At 27.3% G+C, this 23331-nt stretch overlaps 1 protein-coding gene across 3 annotated transcripts in view; it reads left to right on the forward strand.

Annotated features, from left to right (window-relative positions):
• Positions 1-2880: 2880 nt before the first annotated feature.
• Positions 2881-23331, forward strand: part of Tomosyn (syntaxin-binding protein tomosyn) — a 48570-nt gene continuing 28119 nt past the window's right edge. For all 3 annotated transcript variants that reach the window (XM_075731006.1, XM_075731007.1, XM_075731008.1), the window contains exons 1-2: positions 2881-3998; positions 10440-11074. In XM_075731006.1, the coding sequence (XP_075587121.1) occupies positions 10922-11074 (153 nt within the window). In that variant the 5' untranslated portion in view covers positions 2881-3998; positions 10440-10921. The remainder of the gene's footprint in view (positions 3999-10439; positions 11075-23331) is intronic.

A 23331-nucleotide genomic window follows, 5' to 3' on the forward strand; every position in this document is an offset into this window, starting at 1 on the left:
GTTTGTTTCTGATTTTTATTCTGACAATTTTGTCATTGGATTTTTTTTTTCTTCTCTTTTTTCATTGAGCCATTCTCATATGAACAAAATAAAAACAGACAATTTGTATGATGGTATGTCGTCATTTGTAGAAATTTACCAATTTATATTTAGTGGTTGATTTGATTCATATATGAACGGTGATAATGAAAAAAAAACACACTAAACTTAATATCATTTTTTTTATTGTTATCCAGCTCAATTCACATTTGATACATACATTTACTGATTTGTCGATCATCAATGTATTTATTTGTAATGAATGATAATCATGTTCAATTTTGATCAAAGAAAAAAAAATCTAATTAAATAATTATATATACTGGAAGATGAGAAACAAAAAAAAATTCACCAATAATAAAGCCTAATTATTATGATAATCAGAAAAAAATAATCAAAACAAAATATTCCGAACTGAAGAAAAATCTTAGATTCTGTTCTGATACACATTCTGAAGAATATTTTGGAAAAAAAACCAAACAAACAACAGCAACAACGAATTCATTAATGATGGATACGAAAAATTCGAATGAATTGAAAATTCCAAATTCGTGCACAAGTAAATGGAAATTTGTTTTTACGTAATCCAACAAACAGCATTATGAAAAGTAGACGTCAAACAACAACAACAACAACAAAAAATGTAATGAAAACAGGAATTAATATAACGCAGCTGAAAATTGGATTTAGAGTTAGTTTAGTTACATTTGTATATGTATGTGTGTGTGTGTGTGTATCTTCCAATTGATGTGTGATGATTCTTGTTTAGATTCTATTATGGAACTCCTCTATTTCTTTCGTTCTACAGAATAAATACAATCAACATCATTATGATCATGAACATCAATATCGACAAAAAACATTGTGTGTGTGTGTGTGTGTGTGTGTGCCTCTATTCAAATACAGACACATACATGATACATGCAAATGATGATGACGAACGACAATGTCTATGATGATGATGATGATACTGATGATGATGGTTATGGATCTCAATGATTCGTGACTTGGAACAACTATCAATTTTTATCATCAACATGTTTATAAACAGAAATATACAGAGATGTATACAGGTAATTTGAATTTTTTTTTTAAATATTCCAGAGAATTCATCATTCATAGATGGCGTTTATATTATATTCTTGAAAAAAATATTCCTAATTAGGTCTAACATACAAGGCAGTGGTTTTCAACTATTTTTTTTTACACATTTGAAAATTGGTTAATAGAAAAGTTCCATGTGAAAGTCAATGTGTCATATTAAAAGAATAGTTTGTGATCCAAATAAAAACCGAATGGTTGAAAACCACTGCTACATACCATACAATAGAATATAGTATATATATCGTTCCAGGATCAAAATATTTTGAGCATACTCATCGTGGTCGTCGTCTTCTTTTTTTTCTGTTCAGTCTTGTCGTCATCAACATCAATTTTGTATGTATTCTTTTCTAACAATAGTCAAGGCTTTCCTACTTGCATTTTTTTCGTATATATTTGATCCATATACAAACTAAACTAAAACTTTCAAACCATTGAGATAATGGATATGATGATGATGATGATGAAGATGAGAATGATGACTACAAAATGATACTGAATGGTGTATTGTATTTTTACACATTTATATATACGTGTATTCTATTTGATCCATCATATATCTAATAATATTACAGATATACCATATATGAAGAATCAAAAGTAAAAGATGTATATATCAATATTAGAATGGATGGATAGCTGCATTTTGGGAAATCTCCCTATTTCCAATCCTAGCAAAAAAAAAAAAAAAAAAAATTATTCCTTTATTACTACTAATGTTGACGTTGGTGTAGCCATCATCATCTTCATTTTTTTTAATAGTAGAATATATCTATATGTTCAATTCAATTATTATATCGACCTCTTCCTTTTTTTTTGTTGAAATAATCAATTTTACTCATTCCACGTGCATATATATACATACACTGGGTATAGTGTTGTTTTCATTCAATTTTGACTATATTATCATCATCATCATCAACTGTTTTGTTGTTGTTTTGTTAATATACATTGTTTTCATTATTTTGTTCACTGATCATGTTCGTTATCTATTCAAATATATATGTAACCACTACTTTTTTTTTCATTTCATTTTATTTCTCAGTTTCCAAGATATAACTATTTTTCCTCCACAACCAATATATGACAATATAATTTTTTTTTTTTTACAAATTCTGGTACCAGAAATTCCAAAATCCAATATTTGAAATAGAATTGCGCTGGCGCTTACACACGCGTCCATGTACAAAATATATCCATCCATCCATTTATTATGATGATTTTTTTTTCTGTTGTTTCGTAATGATAGTAGAATCATATAATTTGGTGGTAGTTGGTTGATTGGTTGGTTGGCGTTTTTTTTTCGCTTACTTGCTTGTTTGCTTCATTCTTTTTTTTTTTTGTTTGGTTTCAACACACACGCTCACGCTCAGCATCATCATCATCATCATCATCATCGTCGAAAAAATAACAATAATAATAACGCGCGTGATATAAAAACCCATGAAATTTTTGAATTTACTAGGCACCAGAATCTATGGAAAGATAGATGGATAGAAAGAAGAAGCACCAACAGCATCATCGTAGCAACATTTTCAAATTCGTTTTTTTTTTGTTTTGTATGTTATCTGTGCATGTCAGACGCCAACATAACAATAAAAATTGACAAACAGTCAACAACCCATGGACCGAGAAAAAATATAAATAAAAAAGTTGTCCATTATAAAACCTATGTTTGGGTTGGTGTGTATATGTGTCGTATATATGGTCGATCGTTCGTTCGGTTTTTGTGTGTGTGTGTGTGAATATATATGTGATGTGCATGAATGAATCAAATGTTTCGATGTGGAACATAGCGCGCGTACTTTTTCATCATCATCATCATCATCATCATCATAATCATCATAATCATCATCGTCATCATCATATATTTCAAATGAATGAATAAAATGGCAACAAATAGTAGAAAATTTAATTCATCTCTTTTACAAAAAAAAAACAAACAGGCAAACAACAACTAACTATTGAATATTGAATTCGTCATCAGAATTTTCTGTCATCATTATTATCCTATTCATTATGACGCTTGTTATTTATTATTAATGCTGGTGAACATCCTCATCACAACGACAACATTTTCGTCGTCGTCGTCGTCGTCGTTGTTATTGTTGTTGTTGTTGTAGTCGTAATAATTATCGTAGCTCTTCCCGGGAAACTTATTAGAGAGAGAGAGAGTGAGAGAGAAAGCCAACCTGGAAGTTTTTTTTTCCTCTCCTCTTTCTTGATTTTGATCTTATATTGTTTGCCTCCTCATGTGGTATTCGTGTGTTTCGATTCTTGTTGATTTTTTTTTTGGTAATAATTATAACATCTTCATCTTCATCATTATCATCATCATCTTGTCTGATGTGTTTGTGGTCATTATAATTGTAACATTTTTTTTTCTTCGATGGAAATGGAAAAAATTGTTTATTTTTTGTTTTATTTCGTTCAAAATCTGACATTTTTGAACAATCGAAACAAAAAAAAAAACAGAATGATTGATTATTTTTGAAATCGATTCTCTGTGCTTTTTATTTATGTGTGTGTATATGTTGCCTGTTTTTATTCCATGTTGACCATTAAGAATGAACACATCATCTATATATGTAAGTTGAACATCGTCATCATCATCATCGTTCAAAAAAAAAAGAAAAAAAAATTGACCAATTTGATACTTGAATAAATCTTAGATCAAACTTTGCATCCAAAATTTTTTTTCCTTCGTTTTTTTCTTGTGAATGTTTGATTTGTGTGTGTGTGTGTGTGTATGGGCATCAAAACGACAAAATTGAAAAGTTTTTGGCTCTCTTTCTCTTTCTGGTGGTTGCATAAACATCATCAATAATTTTTTTCTTCTTCTTGTCGTATAAACATTTGTGAGTGTACAATTTTTTTTATTTTTTATTTTTATTCATTTTCCAATTTTTTCGCATTTTTTTTTATTTCCATGTTTGATGATGATGCCAAAATACGAAAAAAATATATGATTGATTTCAGATTATTTGATATTATAATTTAAAAAAAAATCATAGAATCATCATCATTATCATCATTAGCCAAAGTTCATGAAATGCAAAAAATTTTTTCAATTAGAAATTCTTTTTTATTCTGTTAAATCATTGGATCATTTTATTTTGTTTTTTTTTTACTCCATTATTTAGTTCATTGAATAAAATTGTATTTTTTTTTTGTTCAATATGACCAAAAAAAAACAGAAAAAGTACAAACATTGCAACTACTTTTATCTCTTCTAACTATTATTTCTCGTTAGCCGGACAATTCATTTGAAATCAATCAATTATTCACAAATGGTCACAGCCTCACAAAAAAAAAACTTGGAACAAAAAAAAACACAGCATAAAAATAAAGTATAGAATATAGAAATACATTGTGTCTGAGTGTGTGTGTGTGTGTGTGTGTGTGTGTGTGTGTGCACGCCAGGAAAACGAATAACCAAAAAAAAAAACAAAAAACAAAAAACATTAACAACAACCAAATGAATATTATCTATAAATGAAACAATGGACTATAACGATAACGAACATTGATGATGATGATGATGATAATAATGTAGAGAAGAATTTCAAACGTTTCATTTTCAACTCATTTATACTTTTTTTTTGTTTTATTCTATCCATTCACAGTTGTTTCTTTCGTTCTTTCTTTCTCTGTATTTTATTCTTATTTTTAATTCATGTACATCGGTATACCACTAATGGCAACACCGACACACACACACACACACACACACACACACACACACACACACACACACATTTACGCCTATTGATCCAGATATCATAGAATTTTTCTTTTTATTTTTCATTTCTATTATATGTTGGCGACAAATGGTGACCAAATTTTTTTTTTGTTCTCTTTTCGCTTCATTCATTCATTCATTCGTCGTTGTTCATGATTATTGATTTTTAATTAATTTTAACTTTTCATTTATTTTACTGTTTCATTTTCATTTTGAAAATTTTTTTTTTGTTTTTGCTTCTCTTCTGGTGAATTTAATTTAATGTTTATTAGTAGAAGAAAAAAAAAATTTTACACTTTGTAAATGTATGTGTATTTCTATTGTGCTAGATCAGTAAAGCTAAAGCCTGATTGATTGATTGATTGTTATGAAATAGAATATTAGTAGATTGTTGCTTTATTCTGGACATCCAATCCAATAATAATAATAATAATAATCTTCATTATATTATATGATGATTGAATTTGAATCCTGGATCATTTTTGTTTTTTTCACAATGATAATTAACAATAAAGATGTTTGTTTTGTACGGAATCAATGCCCAATGTTTACCAATATAATACATCCAGTCATATAATATTCATTGATCGGTTTTTTTTTCGGTCTCGCTTGAAGCATTCCCATTCTCCAAACATTCAGATCAGTCGCTATTTACAAATCAAGTTTGTTTTGGTTTTTGTTTTTTTTTCTTGTTCATTTTTATTCCAAGAATTTATCCATTTATTTGCCATTACCATCATGATTCTTGTATTTCATCAAGAATTTGTTGATATTGTTGTCATCGTTTTGATTTGTTCTTTGTTCATTCATATCTAGACTTTTTCAAATACAGGAGGATATGAAGAATAGACAAGAAATCCCAGGCTCAAAATTATTCTTTGTATATGAATGTGTATGTATGATGGATGTTCATCTCTGATGTAATTCTCAATCTTTCATGATTTTTTTGTTTTGTTTCAATAGCCCTTTTTGTATAATATAAGTATATTCCAGAAAATGAAAACAAAACAAAAATCCTAAAAGACAAAGTATGGCTCATTGCAATAAATTCAATACAATTGAAAGGATAGATGATAAAAGATTATTATTTTGCTTAATCGATTTTTCCTGTTTTTTTTTGTTTTGTTTTATGTCTATTTTTGTCTTTCATCATTTCTTATCTTATCTTCTTCTTCTTCTTCGTTTTTTGATGTTTGTGTGGATGTACATTTTTCGTTGTTGTTGTTATTTTTGTTGAATTTGTGTTTGATTAATATTATTATTATTTCATCATATTTCAACTAATTTCTATGAATGTATGAAACAAATCATCATTATCTTTATTTGATTGTTTGTATTTATTTTTCATTTTCGGATTTTCTTTATTCTCTCTTCATACACACACATACACACAATTCTTGTTCCATTCGCCATTTGTATTGAAATTCTTTATATTATTCTGGATAAATATTTTTTTTTTTGTTTGTGTCTAACATCAGTAATAGTTGCACAAAACATGATTATGTTTTTTTTTCTCTTTTCTTATCATATTCTTTCAGATTTTTTTTTTTTTTTTTTTTTGATCGATTACTTTGTAACAATCAACGAACAGTCATCATTCACAAGTTGTGAATCACAACTCATCAACCTTTTTTCTCGCATTCTTATATCTGAATATATATTCAGAATTTCATGGATCATTTCACAGTAAATTTTCTAAGATCATCATGATCATCATGAAGATCCATATGAACTGTGAATTCTGTTCAAGCATATCTGTTTCTATGTTCTCAATAATAATTATTCAGTTGAAAAAAATGAAGAATTTCTCACATAAACAATAATTATAAATAATGGAAAAAATTAACAACTCGTTCCATATAAACAAACTGGGCCATAAAAATACACCATTCATTCATTCATTTTTTTCTCCATTTTTCGCATTTTGTTTCGTTTCGATAGATATTTTCAAATTTCATAATTTGATTTGTTCAACATATTTGACTAGGCTAGAGATGTTTTCGAATCTTTTTTTTTCCTAGTCAACGTCATCGTCGCTGTTGTTTGTTTTTTTTATCACTATCTATCCCATTATTCTGCTTTGGCCCCGTCTTTTCATCATCACTGCCACCAAAAAAAATATCGCCTTTTTATTCCAAAAAATAAATCTAGGAAAAACCACCACATTAATACACTAGTTATGGCTAATTCAATCTTTTTTTTTTTGTTCGCCAGCTTAAATGAACGTAATTGGCCATTTCTTTTTCTGTTGCTTCAATGGGGCTCATATCAATGATGATTATAGACCTGAGCCTGGGAATTGCTTTTTGGTCATTTTGTTTATTATTTTGTTTTATTTTTTTTATTTTATTTTTATTTGATCTTCATCACATTTTATAGCTTTGTTGTTGAATTTTTCATACCATTGGCAAAAGCAGTGAAAACGAATGTGTGTGTGTGTGTGTGTGTGTGAGTGAGAAGAAATTTAATCAAATAACATCCTGAATACCGTTATCTAATATAATGTTGATGATGATGATGACTGGGTGCCATAATAATAATTGCTTTGATGACGATGATGATGATCATCATCATCATCATCATCACCCATTCCGGCCTTCCATCATCATCATAATAATCAATGTAGATATATAAAATAAATAAAAAAAAATATACACGATTGCCAGTTTGAATAATCAAAGATTTTTATTTATATTATTTTAATGTAACCGAATTTATTCAATGTTTTATGATGTATTCCTATTACTATCATGAAATCATCATCATTATCATCATTGATTTTATTCATCTTGTTTATAAATGATTATGATCATGATTATCCATGAATATCCAATAAAAAATATTTGATTTGCCTGAACAGATTACTTATTTTGATTGTCCTTTACTTATCTTCATCATCATCATCATCATCATCATTTATTGCATTGATTGAAATTTTTTGATTTATTTGTTAATTTATTTTTTTTCCGATTTTTTTCCACATTTTCATGAAATGAAAAAAGTTTTGTGTCTAGTGTGTGCTCGAATTGAATCTCAATTGATTGTCTCAATAGTAGCTATGACAATAGATCAGTAGATCATATGATGATGATGATGATGATAAAGTTGAAAATGGTTTTTCGTGTGTTTGTGTGTGTGTGTGTGTTCCAAAGTTTTTTATTTATTTTTTTTTTTCATTAGATTTGTTTTAGAATTTTGCCAAAATTTTTTTTTTCGTCCATTGTTTTTATTTTTGCCATTATAAAACAAAAACAACAACAACAGTGGACAATTTTTTTTTTGATGTTGATGTTGATATTTATCCATTACAGAGACACACACACACACACACATACTCAAAATTCCACATTTAATGATCATTACATTTATATGATACACACACACACTTTTAATGGTGAAAATAAAATAGAGAAAAAAAAATCCCAATTTCTGCTAATGTCATCAGTATTTTTTTTTATTTTTTTTGTTTCATCTTATTTCGTATTGCATTGATTCTGCAAAAATATCTATACAATGGAAATTGTGATTTTTGTTTCATAACTTTAAACTATTCATTTATGTGTGTGTGTGTGTTGTGGAATGAAATTGAAAACTTTTGGTTTGTTTTCTTTTTTTTTTTGTGTGTTGGCAATATTTTGATTCCAATATCTTTTTTGAAAATGTTGAATTTTTTCTTCATATTTTTCAAAAGACAAAACATGCAAAAATTGAATTTGAATTCACAAATTTATTCGTGATTCTTTTGTGCGATACAAACAAAAAAAAATATATTCTTTTTTCGTCCATTCACTGGAATAATAATACATTTCTCCATATATCAATGACACATTTTTTTTATATATATTTCTAAATTCTATATGTTCTATATTTTCATTCTAACCACGATCATGAATCGATTGATTGACTATCAAATTTGTTTCTATAACGTTGTGTTCTTATTTCATTGCGATCAATCAATCGATCAATCGAACAAAACAAAATAGAACCGGAATCAAACAAAAAAAAATTTTTTTCCCTTCTCATTCATTCATTTATATATACAAAATACGATTTTTTTTGAATTTTAAATTGAAATTTTTTTTTTGTTGTTGTTTGAATGATTAGCTCCATATTCATATTGATTTGTTTTTATTTTCGATATCATCATTTTGATTTCAATTTTTTTTGGAGGGTGTCTTCACCACAAAAATGATCCATTACTCTCTCTCTAGCTCTATTGAGTCGATAAAATTATTGATCACTATTCACTAGTCAATTATTTTTTTTTCATTTTTCAAATTAATGGAAAACATTTCAGAAACAGTGATCATGACTATACAGCACATTAATATATATACTAAGCAAATCAATGTATGAATGAATTTTCGTTGGTTTTTTTCCCTATTCTTTCCAAATTTTTGTCAAAAAAAAAGAAAATACCCATTATAACAAAAGTTTTGCTATTTTGACTTTTTTTTTGTATAAATGTTTTGTTCCGTTTATTCGTTTCAATTTTGAAAAGCATCTAATAATATAATAATAATGATATATATAACCATTATATTCATTATATGGCCATAACTGATCTAATTGATTATCATTATGGAAAGTGAACAACAGCAAAAAAACCAAAACCATATGCATCGACAATAATAATAAAACACATGAGATAATGTGATCAAGAGAATTTGTAGATGAGATGGAAAATAGAAAAAAAATTATTCTTCATATATATCGTGATAAAATAAATAGAAATTCATATATGATGATTCACATTCGTTATTTTTTTCCAGTCATAATTTTCCCCTTGCCATTTTTTGTCTATTTTATTATTATTATTATTCTGAATATTGCTATAAATGGATGGATATAAATGAATTAATAAACTTGAACTAAATATTGAGCATAATATTGGCCATTAATTGTCTGCTAATACTACGTAGCGTTGCTGTTTCCATCAAGAAGAAGAAGAAGAAGAAAAACTCATTCTTTTTTTTTTTTTTTGGTCTTTTTAATCATAACTCGTCATTATGATTTTTTTTGGCCATTTAATGCATTATAATGAATGAATGATACCAAAAAAATAACGAATACATACACGGTATATATATATATGAAAGGTTTACGTCATTCAAATAACAACTTGAACATGATTCATTGCATTGATTCATATATATGTATAATAATAATAAATAGGCAATGTCCATGTTGTTTTAGTAGTAGGTGTATGATAATTGTTAAATTTTTCATGTTAATGATGATGATGATTATGATTTTTATGTTTTGTTTTGTTTTGAGAAACTATAATTATAATTTTTATTTTTTCATAATTATCCATTATTAAATAATAATTATTCTCATTGAAATCCATAAGGATCATAACGTGTTCATGTTTTGTTTCGTTTTTTTTTTTTTTTTTTTTTTTTTTTGGTTCGTTTTCATGGTTACCAGGATTTTTTTTTGTTTGATATATTTTTCTAGCTGGTTAAATTTGTGTTTTGTTTTATCAAATAATGATGATGATAATTAATCTAATGAAGTAATAATTTGTTTGTTTGTTTATTTCTCATTTCAATAGGTGGTCACACATCTTTGGTTCATAAAATTTTTTTTTTGTCACCTGTTTCGTTCATTTTATTGATTGATCATATTTTTTGTTTGGATATGAAAAAAAATAAAGAAATGATGATGTTATATGAATTATGGCGATTGTTAAAAACATTTGAAACATCATCATCATCATTATCATTATTATCATTATTATTATTTATTGTAATATAAAATAACACGCACAAAAAACATTCAATTTCACGATCATCATCATTGGGATAATATTGGACAATGGTCAATATATGAAAAATTGTTGAAAAGGAAAACAAAAAATTCCATAAATCTAATATTTATTTATGAAAAAAAAGAAAGTGAGAACGGAAAGAAAAAATTCTTCCACCCAATAATCACCATTAACCATCATTATCATCATCAACAACAACAACGAAGCTGATCAATTTATTATAAATTAATAGCATCAATAATAATAAACTAGAAAATATTTTAAATATGAAAAAATCCGGTTTTTTTCGCGGTGTACTTGATGGTATACGTTCGACCGTTGGTCAACAATCATCATCATCATCATCATCTGGTGCAAAAGCACTATTGGAATCTGAAACTGAAGAAGTTTTGAAACAATCACATTTTAAAATCAATACGGTAGGTTTGAAAAAAAAAAATTTTATTATTATTTTATTCATACTGTAATGGTCAAGTGATATGTGTGTAAAGAGCTAATTGAAAGGTTGACCAAATGACAATGTACATATTATTACATAATAGCGTCACTAGCTAATCATACAAGAAAATTTTTTTTTTTTTTGTAAAACTGAATTATCAAATTTATCCATAACGAATTTAGAATTGTAATTATTATTATTAGTGTCTACTGTTAATATTAATATTTTTATATTATCCCTTGAAATAATATTTCATTTCTACACTAGATTTGTGTTAAGCTCTCATACAGAATTTTTTTTTCACAGCGAAAAAAAAATTCTGTATATATTCAGGGATTATGTTTGTATTTTTTTTGTTGTTGTTTTTGTTCCAAAAAAAATAACAGACAGATAGTTCATTTTCTTGTTACATCCATACTTGATATATTCATTCTGAATACCTACATCATCATCAGTTTTTTTTTATATAACATTAATTCTACAATGAAATCTTTATCTTTGTCCCAAAGCAATTTGTTTCTTTTCTGTTTTTTCGTTTTTGTTTTTGTTCAATTCACACGACAACAATAATAACAACAACAACAACAACAGCAATAATAATGATGAAAATATTTAGACAAAAATGACAGCTACTTCAATAATAATGATTTGATCCAGAAATGTGAAAATGCACACACACACACACACAAAAAAACTTTTTTCTCTCTCTATGTCTCACTGATCAATCTGATGGTACCTTTTCTTTTCTTTTTTTTTGTTTTTTGTTTTCGATCAATGACTGAATATCCAAACAATCAGCCTAAATACCAATTAAATGACGACATTTGTGAATTTCTAAAATGTCAGCATACTTTGCATATGGAGAAACAAATAGAAAACACATAAATGCGAACAAACACACAAACACACACACACACACACACATAGAGAGAGATAAATAGAATTTGATAAATTTAAATTCAATTCACGATTAGGACAAGTTTTGCATTTCTATTTTAAACAATTTTTTTTCTCTCTTCACAAAAAGTTTTTGTTTTTTTTTTCTATTCAAAAAAAAAAACAAAAAAAAAATATTTCACCAATTCACCAAAAAAAAAACTTTACATCTTATTTTGAACGAGAACGAAAAACGGCTATGTCATGGAGAAAAGATGTGAAAAAAAAAACGAAAATGCAAAATCCAACACAACCTGGAAGGGATTAATTTTTGCGATAAAAAAAATTTCATTTTCATCGATTTCTATTCACACTAAACTCTTAGAGATTATGTTGATGTAACAAAAATTCCAACGAAAGACATATAGAGCGAGCGAGAGAGCGAGAGAGAGAGAGAGAGTGAAACCAATAATTGGATTGGATTTAATCGGATAGAAACTATTTTCTAATTGTTCTCATTTGTTTTTTTTAAAAAAAAAAACGAATACTAATGACGGCAACCACTTACTTTGTGTGTGAAAGCAAATATGAAAAAAAACAAAATAACATGTAGAATAACATGAGAATCCCTTAAAAAAGGGAATCTTGATATCGATGTCAAATCCGTATGCGAACAAACTTTTTTTTTGAATGGTTCAAACTCACACACACACAAACAAACAAAATTTTTTTTCTTCTTCTTCTGCCATGTCAAATTCAATTAGGAAACATTTACACATGGGTGTGCGTATATATGTCATTGTTGTTATGATGATTGTCGCATCAAAAACATTTCCGGACTGTATTGGATGATTTTTTTTTTGTTCATCTCTTGACTTTGAATTGGACTAGATCTGGTGATTACTCTTCCCTCCCCTTCCCACCAGACATGGCTTAGTTTTGTTTCATTGATTTTTTTTTGTTCATCTCTTTTTAAAGTAATAGCACTTGAATTCATTCAATTTATTTTTTTTTTTTCGTTCTTTTTCAATTTCATTTATCATTTTGATCTGTATTCCATTAGAAATAATAGTAATCATCATTATTATTACCTACCATATATATATATCTTAAAGGCTGTATTTTTTTCCCCTTTGGTTCATATTGAGTCATATTGATGTAAGTAGTTGGGCGGTGCAAATTCTTTTCTACCTTTCTATTACAAGCCAAAATAAAAAAACTAATTGAAAAGAATTAGAAATAGAAATTTATTCACTGTGTGTATGTTGCTTGTTGATGATGATGATGATCGTTTTTTCAAACTTTTCACTCTCCTATTTCTTTCGTTCTTTTTTTGCTATACTTCACTTGATGTTGATGATTTAAAGTGATCTATAATTTTTTTTTGTTCTCAAAATCATAAAATTCATGTTTCTTCCTGTAATAATAATAATATAATATATATCGATAAATCGATTGATTGATTGATTGATTGATTGGTTTCTTTTTTCAAAAAAAAAAAAATTTTTTCTTTCACCATCTATTTTTCACAGAAACCAATCATCAAATTATCATATTTCAACTATTTTAACATAAATATGTTTATAGAATGAGTTGCTTGTTGTTTGAAACCTGATTTTGTCTGGTATAACGTTTTCAACCAAGTGAAAAAAAAACAAAATTCAAAACATCATCATCATCATCATCGTGGTATTAATTTCCAAAATGATACATTTCGTTTACATATTTTTCATTTTAAAATTTTTTTTCCTTCTGATTATGAATAGAAATTCTGAAGTTTATTTTTTTTATAAACATTATTTATTTCATTAAAATTCAAAACATATTTTGATCATCAAATTTTTCATATTTTTTCGCTGTGACGTGTGTGTGTGTGTGTGTGTTTGGTTTGGATATTCTGTTATTCTATTATTATGTTTATGTCTGGTATTTTTTTCCGCTATTTTTGCTTGTTTATTTTTTCTGCTGCTGCTGTTGTTGTTGTTGTTGTTGTTGTTATTGAATACTTTAAACGTACCGGATGTTTCTATTTATTTGGTAATAATAATAATAATAATAATAATCGGAATCGTTTCAGGAATATTATCAGGAAGAAATGTAGAAAAGAGAAAAAAAATTATCATTAAAATTTTTCATGCCGAGATCAAGATAGTGATGGAATATTTTGGTAGTTGAATGAAAAACCGTTTTTAACATTTATTTTTGTGAATTGTGGTGCATATCTTTTTCCAATTCACATTTTTTTTTTTTGGTTACCGTCTTCTCTCTCTCTCTTGGTTAATAATATTTCAATATTTGCAGTTCAAGAGAGAGAGAGAGAGAGAGAGAGAGAGAGAGAGAGAGAGAAAAGAAAGGAAGTAAAGAAAGAAGAAAAGTAAAAGTGAAATTCTTTCGAATTTTATTTTTCAATTCATATCTCATCATCAATTCTGGTTTTTTTTTCATCTCTACTGGTGCTTTGTACACACACACACATACATACTGTGTAACCTAGGTATGTTTGTGATAATATTCGTATGGGCTTACATTTTTTTTTCATCCTTAAAGTCTAACAAATACCAGATTCTATCATTCTCATACTGTTTGATTTTTTATTTCTTCCTCATCATCATCATCATCATCATTTTTTTCCAGTGCTACAAAGCAAACATGAATAAAAACCTTAAATAATAATAATAATAATACAATAGCGAAAACAAGCTGAGAACAAGTGATACCACACACACACAAAAGATCATGGTGATCTCAAAATAGAAATAGAAATAAATATAAAAATATGGTGAACAAATATCGATCGTATCCATTTTTTTTTTTTCGTTCCATATCTTATATGGATCATTATATCATAGATTTTGAATGATATACCAATATACTCGAAAACACACAAAATAAAAATTTAACAGAGATACAACATTTGAAGAATTTTACCATAGAATTTATTCTATTCTTTCTCTTTTTCTTTTGCTTTCAAGTTTTCCATCATCATCATCGACCATCTACGAACGAGTTTTTCTTTTTGTTGGTTTTTCAGTTTATTTATTTATTTTTTTCTTGCATTCATTTTTTTTTCATACATATTTCACAGAATTCGATCAAATCTGTTACATATATCAACAATAACCAACTACTGCTACTACTACTACCGTCACACGGAAAAAATTAGCCTCATCATTTGAAAGGGCGATTTGATGCAGCAAAAGTACGAATTTTATTTTCAAACTAATATGAAAAAAAATTTTCTCAAATTATTCTGCATCAAAATTTGGGCTACTTACGTTTTTTTCCCCCCTTTTTTTTCTCAATGCATCGATTATTGATGCTGTTTGAATGCCAAAAAAAATAACAATAAAACAAACTTATTATATCTGAGACTGACTGATATCACATGAGTCACTTAAATCATCATCATACAACATTCAAAATGATTATGATGATATTTGAAAGTGGCAAAAATAAAACAGAATGTGAACAAGTGAAAAAAATAATAATAATAATAACGAGAATTCATACTAATGGACGTGATATTTATGGTGGTATGTGTGTGTGTGTGTGTATGTCTGATGCATTATTATTAGTGATTCAATGGCATGGTATAGAATAAAATGGATATATATTCATTTTATTCTCTTTTTTTTCCATTCCAGATATATAATAAATATATTCCATTCCATCTAAATAGCTAATGATATAATAATAGAGAGAGAGAGAGAGAGGGAAAGAGAGAGAAAGAATTTGAAAGGATGCTACCAATTATGATGCCCTCGCGTACAATTAATGATGATGATTTTAATGATATTAATAAAATTGTGCATTGTGCATTGTGTGTGTGTGTGTGTGTGTGTGTGTGTGTGTGTGTGTGTGTGTGTGTGTGTGTGTGTGTGTGTGTGTGTGTGTATGTGTGTGTGTGTGTGTGTGTGTGTATTTAAAGAGTTTTTTCTGTTATCTTTTTTTTTCGTACTCGTTATGGTTTCGGTTTTTTTCCCACTCTTCTCACTCACTCATTCACTTGTTATTATTATATTCATGCATTTTATTACGTGAGCTTGCATTTTTTTTGTTTTTTGCATCACTTTAATTTTCATTTTGTTTTCAATTGTTTTCAATGTTTATATATTATATTATTGTGCATATAATGAATGATTTTCAAACACTCATAGAGAGTCAGATTCTATTTTCCGATTTGTTTTGATAATTTTGCACTATTTTTGTCACTCTCCCTATGAAGGAATATTTTGATGTTTTTGAAATAGAGAGAAAAAAAAATTTGGATAATCATTATTCAATTAACTTGGAAAAAAAATTCCAAAAATTTTATCACCAATCATTCATTGATGGGAATTTTTTTTTTCTTCTATCTCATTGCACTTTTTTTTCATGGAAAATGCTGCATTGACGAACAAGTTTTTCTTTCCTTTTTTCCCTACACTTTTTCAACTCCCAACGATTTCCTTTCAATAGTATATGCATATTTATTTTCGGGAAATTTAACTTCCGTTGATTTTTTTGTTGTTGTTGTTGTTGTCTTGACTATTAGAAATCATCACAATCTATTATGTACTTGGATCACATTAGTTAGTCAGTTGATCATTTTCATCATCGTAATCATAATTCAAATATGGACATCAATTTTTTTTTTTTGATAAATTTCTAGATTCTGGTCATATATTTCTACTCATCATGTGATCCACATCATCATCATCATCATCATTCTGTCATCATCAATGTGTTTGTTGGCAAGAAAGAAATATGGCAGTAAAAAAAAAATTTATCTTTCTATGTGTCCATTTTTTTTTTTTTTTTTTAGTTGAAACGTACAACAACAACAACAACAACAACAAAAATATACACAACTCATACAATCATATAGACAAGATACATGGTTGAGAAAACTAATCTATGATGCGTTTTATTCTGTCCACAGACACAAACGAACACACACACACACATACACACAGTATGGTTTCTATCAAACTTTCATCAAATAAAATGTTTTTCATTGATATCCACACACAACATACAACGAAAATATGGATGTATAGAGAGAAAAAAAAAATCTCATCGTTTATGTTATTGGTTCAGTGGTTCACATTCTACATATAAAAATATGTTTTCAATGATAGTCTATCAAATATGGTTTTCTTTTTTTTTGAACAACAACAACAACAACAACAATTACCACACCATTTTAGGCTATTGGTCAATAAGAGAGAGAGAGAAGAAAGAAATAATTCGCGAAATTCTTGGTTTTTTTTTACTCTTAGTTATAGCGTCAAATATTATATATATATTTGATTGTCAATACAAGAATATACTGTATATATGTGAGAATTGAAAAAAAAGATAGAATAGAAAACTTATAAGAATCATTTTTTCGGGTTGTTATGTCCAATGTTCAACCGAGTGTGTTTGGAACAAAAACAACAACAACACACATCAACCAAGGCCAAACCATACCCAAACAACAACAACAAAAAAAATCGACCCAAAAAAAAAACACCCATGTACATTATTTTCATTGCTGATCATTGCATAACAATAACACACATACACACACACACGCACACAAACTGCCATCAAGCATCATATGAGAGAGAGAAAGAGAGAGTGACAAAAATAAATAAATTCCATTACCAAGAAACTCATATGACCACCCTAAACACAAAACACAAGTGAAAATGAAATGTACATTTTAAATATGAAATAAAAATAAAAAAAAAATAGCTTCTTTATAATCACAGGATTGAGGTGTGAAACAATCAAAGTAAAATTCTTATGAGTGAGAGAGAGAAAAAAAAAGATTATCTACGTCATTTGTTATTACGGCCATCTTGATTATATTGATGATGATGATGATGATGATGACGATATCTAATATATATGCAAAATAATGAAAATAACATATAATGGAAAACAAAAATACTTGTTACATTACATATAAACAATGTATAAATAATAATTCCATTTTGTTCATTTTATTATGATGATGGTGATGATGATGTTGATGATTGTATTTTGTTCGTCCCATACTTAAACTGATAATTATGATTATGATGATGATAATGATGATGATAACTAATATAATCCAATTTCATTAATTAATCGGGTTGCATATAATTTTGGTACGCTTTTTATCCGGTTGGACACACATTTACACAAATAATGAAAAAGAATTTAGTTTGCAAAAAAAAGCTTTCTTTTTTTTCTCGTTGTTAAATGCAACTGATAACGATGATCCATACACATACACAAACACAAACACACTGGACATTATTTTCATTGAACCATCATTGATTGATCAATTTATTTTAATTTTTAATTCACAATTTATGAATTAAAGTGAAAAAAAAAATACATTGACCATTGTAATTTTGGTTGGCATTTTGGTTCTATTTTTACTACTGTTTCAATATCAATGTTCCAGTGTGTTTATGACACACATCAACACACACATACAAAAATATCCTCTGTCTGAAATCATCTGCTGTTGATGTTTACAACGACCGACTATAGTATAGTTGATTATTATCTCACAAATATAAGGGCGACAAAATAGACATTATTATTAGAATTAAATCCAAATGAATGAATGAATGAATGAAATTCTACATTTTCTTGTTGTTTCATTTAATGATTCGTAGGTTTTTATTGCCACGATGATGATTTCATTGCTTGTTTTTTATTCAATGTTCCATATATTTATGGGTTTGGAATTAGTAGAAATGTTTGTTTGTTTGTTGATTATTATTATTAGATGTGTTAAATTATTATGATGATGATAATTTAACCTTTTTTTCATCTTTGTAGGCAGCATAGATAAGATAACAGAGATTCTATTGGCTTTTTTTCAGAATTTTTCAGGTTTTTTTTTCTATCTATTATCGAGATTCTCTTGTCATCATCATCATTTTCTTATTCAAATTTTTTTTTTCAACTACTACTACTACCACTGCTACTACTAGTAAAACTGATGATGATCATCATTGTTTGATGATGATAATAATAATAATAAAGTTCACACATTCATGTGTCGTTCATTTATATTTAACTTATTTTTTTTGGAATCTAAAATATTCATTACATACAATAATAATAATAATTATGTTCGATTGTCAAAGTGGAAAATGTAAGTGAGAAAAAGCTTTTCACTATTTGACAAAATACGAATATTTTTGAATTGAATAATAATTTGAATTGCCAGAATCGTACACACACACACACACACACAACAAACTTAGACTTGGTTTTTTTTTTGGTTGAAAAAAAAAATTTTTTTTGAGAAAAAAACTTTTCCACACAAAATTCTTATATTAATGAGAAAATTTTTTTTTTTTTTTCGTCCACATTTTTTTTCAGCAATTCCACAATGACATCAATGGGAAAAAAAATGTGAACAAGAATTTAGTGATGAAATTTTTTTCAATAGAAAAAAAATTTTCATTATCACCATGATCATAATGTTTGAGGATCATCGGCATTCGTTTCGACATCATAAATTGTTATTACTTTTTCGATTCTAATCGAATCTTTGTTCCATTCATGATCAGAATTTTTTATTTGTTTTTTTTCTCTCACTTTTTCTCACTTTTTTTTTGGTCCATGACAATTCATTTGTTTCCATCACCAATTCTTGAAATGGTGACCATTTTTTTTTTGTTTTGAAAATAATACCAAAAGCTAGACATTTAGTGTACACACACACACACAATACACATAAATTTTGAAATCTTTTTTTTTATTAACGATTTTTTTTCTTATTTTGCAATAATAAAAAGAAATTCGAATCTTTATTTTTTGTTTTTATATTTATAAAAATATAAATATAAATAAAATTTGACTAAAATTGCTGTTTGCAGTAACCAATTTGGGTCATTGTTTATCTTGATTATTAATAATAACATTGCAATTTGCAATCAACAAACTATTGACCGATAATAATAATATCGATGCTTTTTTTTCACTGGACATTGAATATTTGAATATTTTGTTACTTTTTTTTTCTTATCAAATTCATTGATTATTTGTGTGTGTGTGTGTAAATACAATTTCATTCATTCATTGAATCAAATTGTATCGATGTATTGATTCTTGTAATTTATTTTCATCATCAATCGATCTATTTACAAACACTCTCTTGGCGCAGTATTCTTTTTCTAATATCAAATCAAATATATTATATTATATTCATTTAATCTTCAAATCATTCGATTCTCAATTTTCATCATCAAAATAAATATATATTGTGTTGAACATTTTTCGGTTCCATGAACATCGTCATCATCTAACAATATGTGTTGTTCATCATTTGTTTTTCTCTTGTGTTTTTTTTTCTCTATTTTTGAGTGAAAATGAGATTTTTTTTTTTTTGGAGATGGACAGAATTCCGATGAACACACACACATGTAATATATTGGCTGCAAAAACAATTAATTGTTTCAAGAATCTTCTTCTTTGTTTCTTTGTTTCTTTTTTTTTTTTTGTTTACTGCATCCGTTTGGCACCATATAGTATAGTATTATATTTATTTCTGGAATTTTGCTTATCGCATTTCATTGAATTGAAGTGAATCGAAAAAAAAATTTTTTTTTACCGTTACAATTTCAATGACAATCGCTATGTTATTAAGAATTTACTTCATAGAACCTATTCAATAATCGAAATGATGATTCGTTTTAATTTCTTCTTACCTAACTTCACTTTGTTCACTATGTTGTTGTTGTTGTTGTTGTTGAAACATCCTCAACAGTACAGAAGAAATTTCCAACCCAATGGCTCTCTGTCTGCAGACTATTTATTGTTGTCTTTGTTGTTGTTATTCTCTCTTTTGATGCATATGAGTTGATTGTTTCTAACCATAAACAATCAACAACAATGATGAAACAAAAACGTTATTGGTTGGTAATTCAAAAACATAAATGGCTAAGGCTACTTGTTTGTGTGTGTGTATGTGTGTGTTGTCGCATTTTAAGAATCTGGTTATTGTTTTAGCTGGCTTACATACATCTTATACACCCGTGTGTATATTACATGATAATAATAATTATTTCCTATGGGAAATCTTGTCTTCATGTTTTTTTTTCTGCTCATTCATTTTCTCTTATGACGCTTTTTTTCAAAGTCCTCGAGCATATTTTAGTATATTTTGGTTACCATGATTTTTGTTTTATGCTCTTCATGATTTCTTCGGAAAAAAAAACATTAACAATGCACTTTTTTTCTGCTGTGCATTGATAAAAATGGAATCAAAACCATGAAAATAAGATATGAATCTTATCATCTGATTGTTTTGTCTATTTATTTTCAATGAAAAATTTTAGCTCTAATTTTACTTTGTCAATTTCATTCAGTTCTGTCTATTTTTTTTTATTTTATTTATTTCTATATATAATTGAAATTGAAAAAAATTTGCTGAGAAAACAACAACAACAACAGCATAGCAGCAGAAAATCTCAACATTTAATTCCCATTGTCCCCAAGTTTCAAATCCAAAGTTTGAATCCCTTATGGCTTTATTTTTGTAACATTATTAGTTTCTTGATTTTATTTTACACATTTGACATTTCTTTCTATTTATTTATTTTTGGTAACTGAATTTAAGATTTTATATCACGATTTTTCTTTCATTGTCTTTCTATTTACACCCACCCACCCACGCACACACACGCACAAATTTTCTCTGAAAAAGTAAAATATTCTTTTTCTCATTCATGAATTTTCATCATATATTCAATTTTATTCTTTTCTAGAATTTCTTACAATTGTTGTTTTCGTTCTTGTTCTCGTTCTCGTTGTTGTTGTTGTTGTTGTTATTGTTGTTTTCCATGAACGAAAACGATGAATAAATGAATATAAATTTTTTATTCTATTCTGTCATTATCATCATCATCATCATTATTATTATTGATTTAAATTGTTGTATATTAAACAAATGATGACGAATAATAATGATAATAATGAAAAGAAAGAAATTTCTATTTGATTCAATGATGATAATGGTGATGGTAAATTTTTCTTTTCTTTTTGAATTTTTCTAATATTTTTCTTGTGATTTTCAATTATGAAAAGTGTTTGTGCGTGTTTGTGTGTGTGTATGTTAATTTATTGATTTTTTTTCTCGTCATCATTTATCGCTACACCACCACCACGAAACACACACACACACACAGGAATAAATGACATCGATGATGATGATGATGTTGATGACAATAAATGAATTCTACGGTATTGTAATAATAATCGATCCTAGATGTTGTTGTTGTTTTTTTTTTAACTATTTTATGTCATCAAAAAACAAAACAAAAAAAAACAACAACCAAACGAGAATATAGAAAAAAAACCAAAATCAATGTTTACTGTCAACATTGTTGTGTCATAATAGAAAAAAAAAATCATGTTTATAATCATCGATTGTGTGTTTTTCGACTTTTTTGTATATGATCATCATAATGATGATGATGATGATAAGAAAAATGTAAATTTTTTTCTCGGTCCATATAATAATAATATATTTTCGCCGGTAATTTTATTTCATTTTTTTTATTCTTTATTATTATTATCGTCATTTTCGGTTTAATTTATCCAGTTTTTTCCCTCTACTACTGTATTCGAGTGAAAGGGAGGGGTGGGGAATTTTTATTAATGATAATAAAAGCCATATAATAATGGCAACTGAAAAAAAGGGGAAGAGATAGAAGTCTAGAGGAACAAAAAAAAAACCTAAACCAAAATGATAAAATAAAACACAAGCTATATTACTACTTTGACACAAAGTTAGGACAAGACAAGACAAGACAAGACAAGATAAGATATGACAAGACAAGATGAGAAAAGAATAAAAATTTGATTTGATATATACCGTATTCATGTACGGAATGTATGAATGTATTGATCATTTTTATTATTATTATTATTATTTCTTTTCACCTATTGTTAATACTGGCAATCAATTGTATCACGTCAATGTTATATATATATATATATTTGTTTATTTGTCACATGTCAAACTAAACTGTTTTTGTTTGTTCTTGGTCATCATCAATAATCATATGATAACACATTGCCATTCTGGATGTTGGTAAAATATTTTTTTTCTTTTTTTTACTTGGAATCCCAATATGATTGCTGATTCATTTGAACGTAATTGAGATTGGATTAGATATTATATACTAAAGACTAGACTAGACATTAACGATTTCGAAAAAAATTGAAAATGTAAAAAAAAACAAACTGTAGCGTATTCGATGACTACATTTATTCAACTGAATATCAAAATGCAACTCATCCCCACTCATCTGCTCGAATCGGGGTTAATCATTAATGACGTTATGACGCCACCACATTTCTCCCCCCAACCCAAACCGGAGG

Source organism: Dermatophagoides farinae, chromosome 5, assembly GCF_024713945.1.
Source record: "Dermatophagoides farinae isolate YC_2012a chromosome 5, ASM2471394v1, whole genome shotgun sequence".
Taxonomy (NCBI): Eukaryota; Metazoa; Arthropoda; class Arachnida; order Sarcoptiformes; family Pyroglyphidae; genus Dermatophagoides; species Dermatophagoides farinae.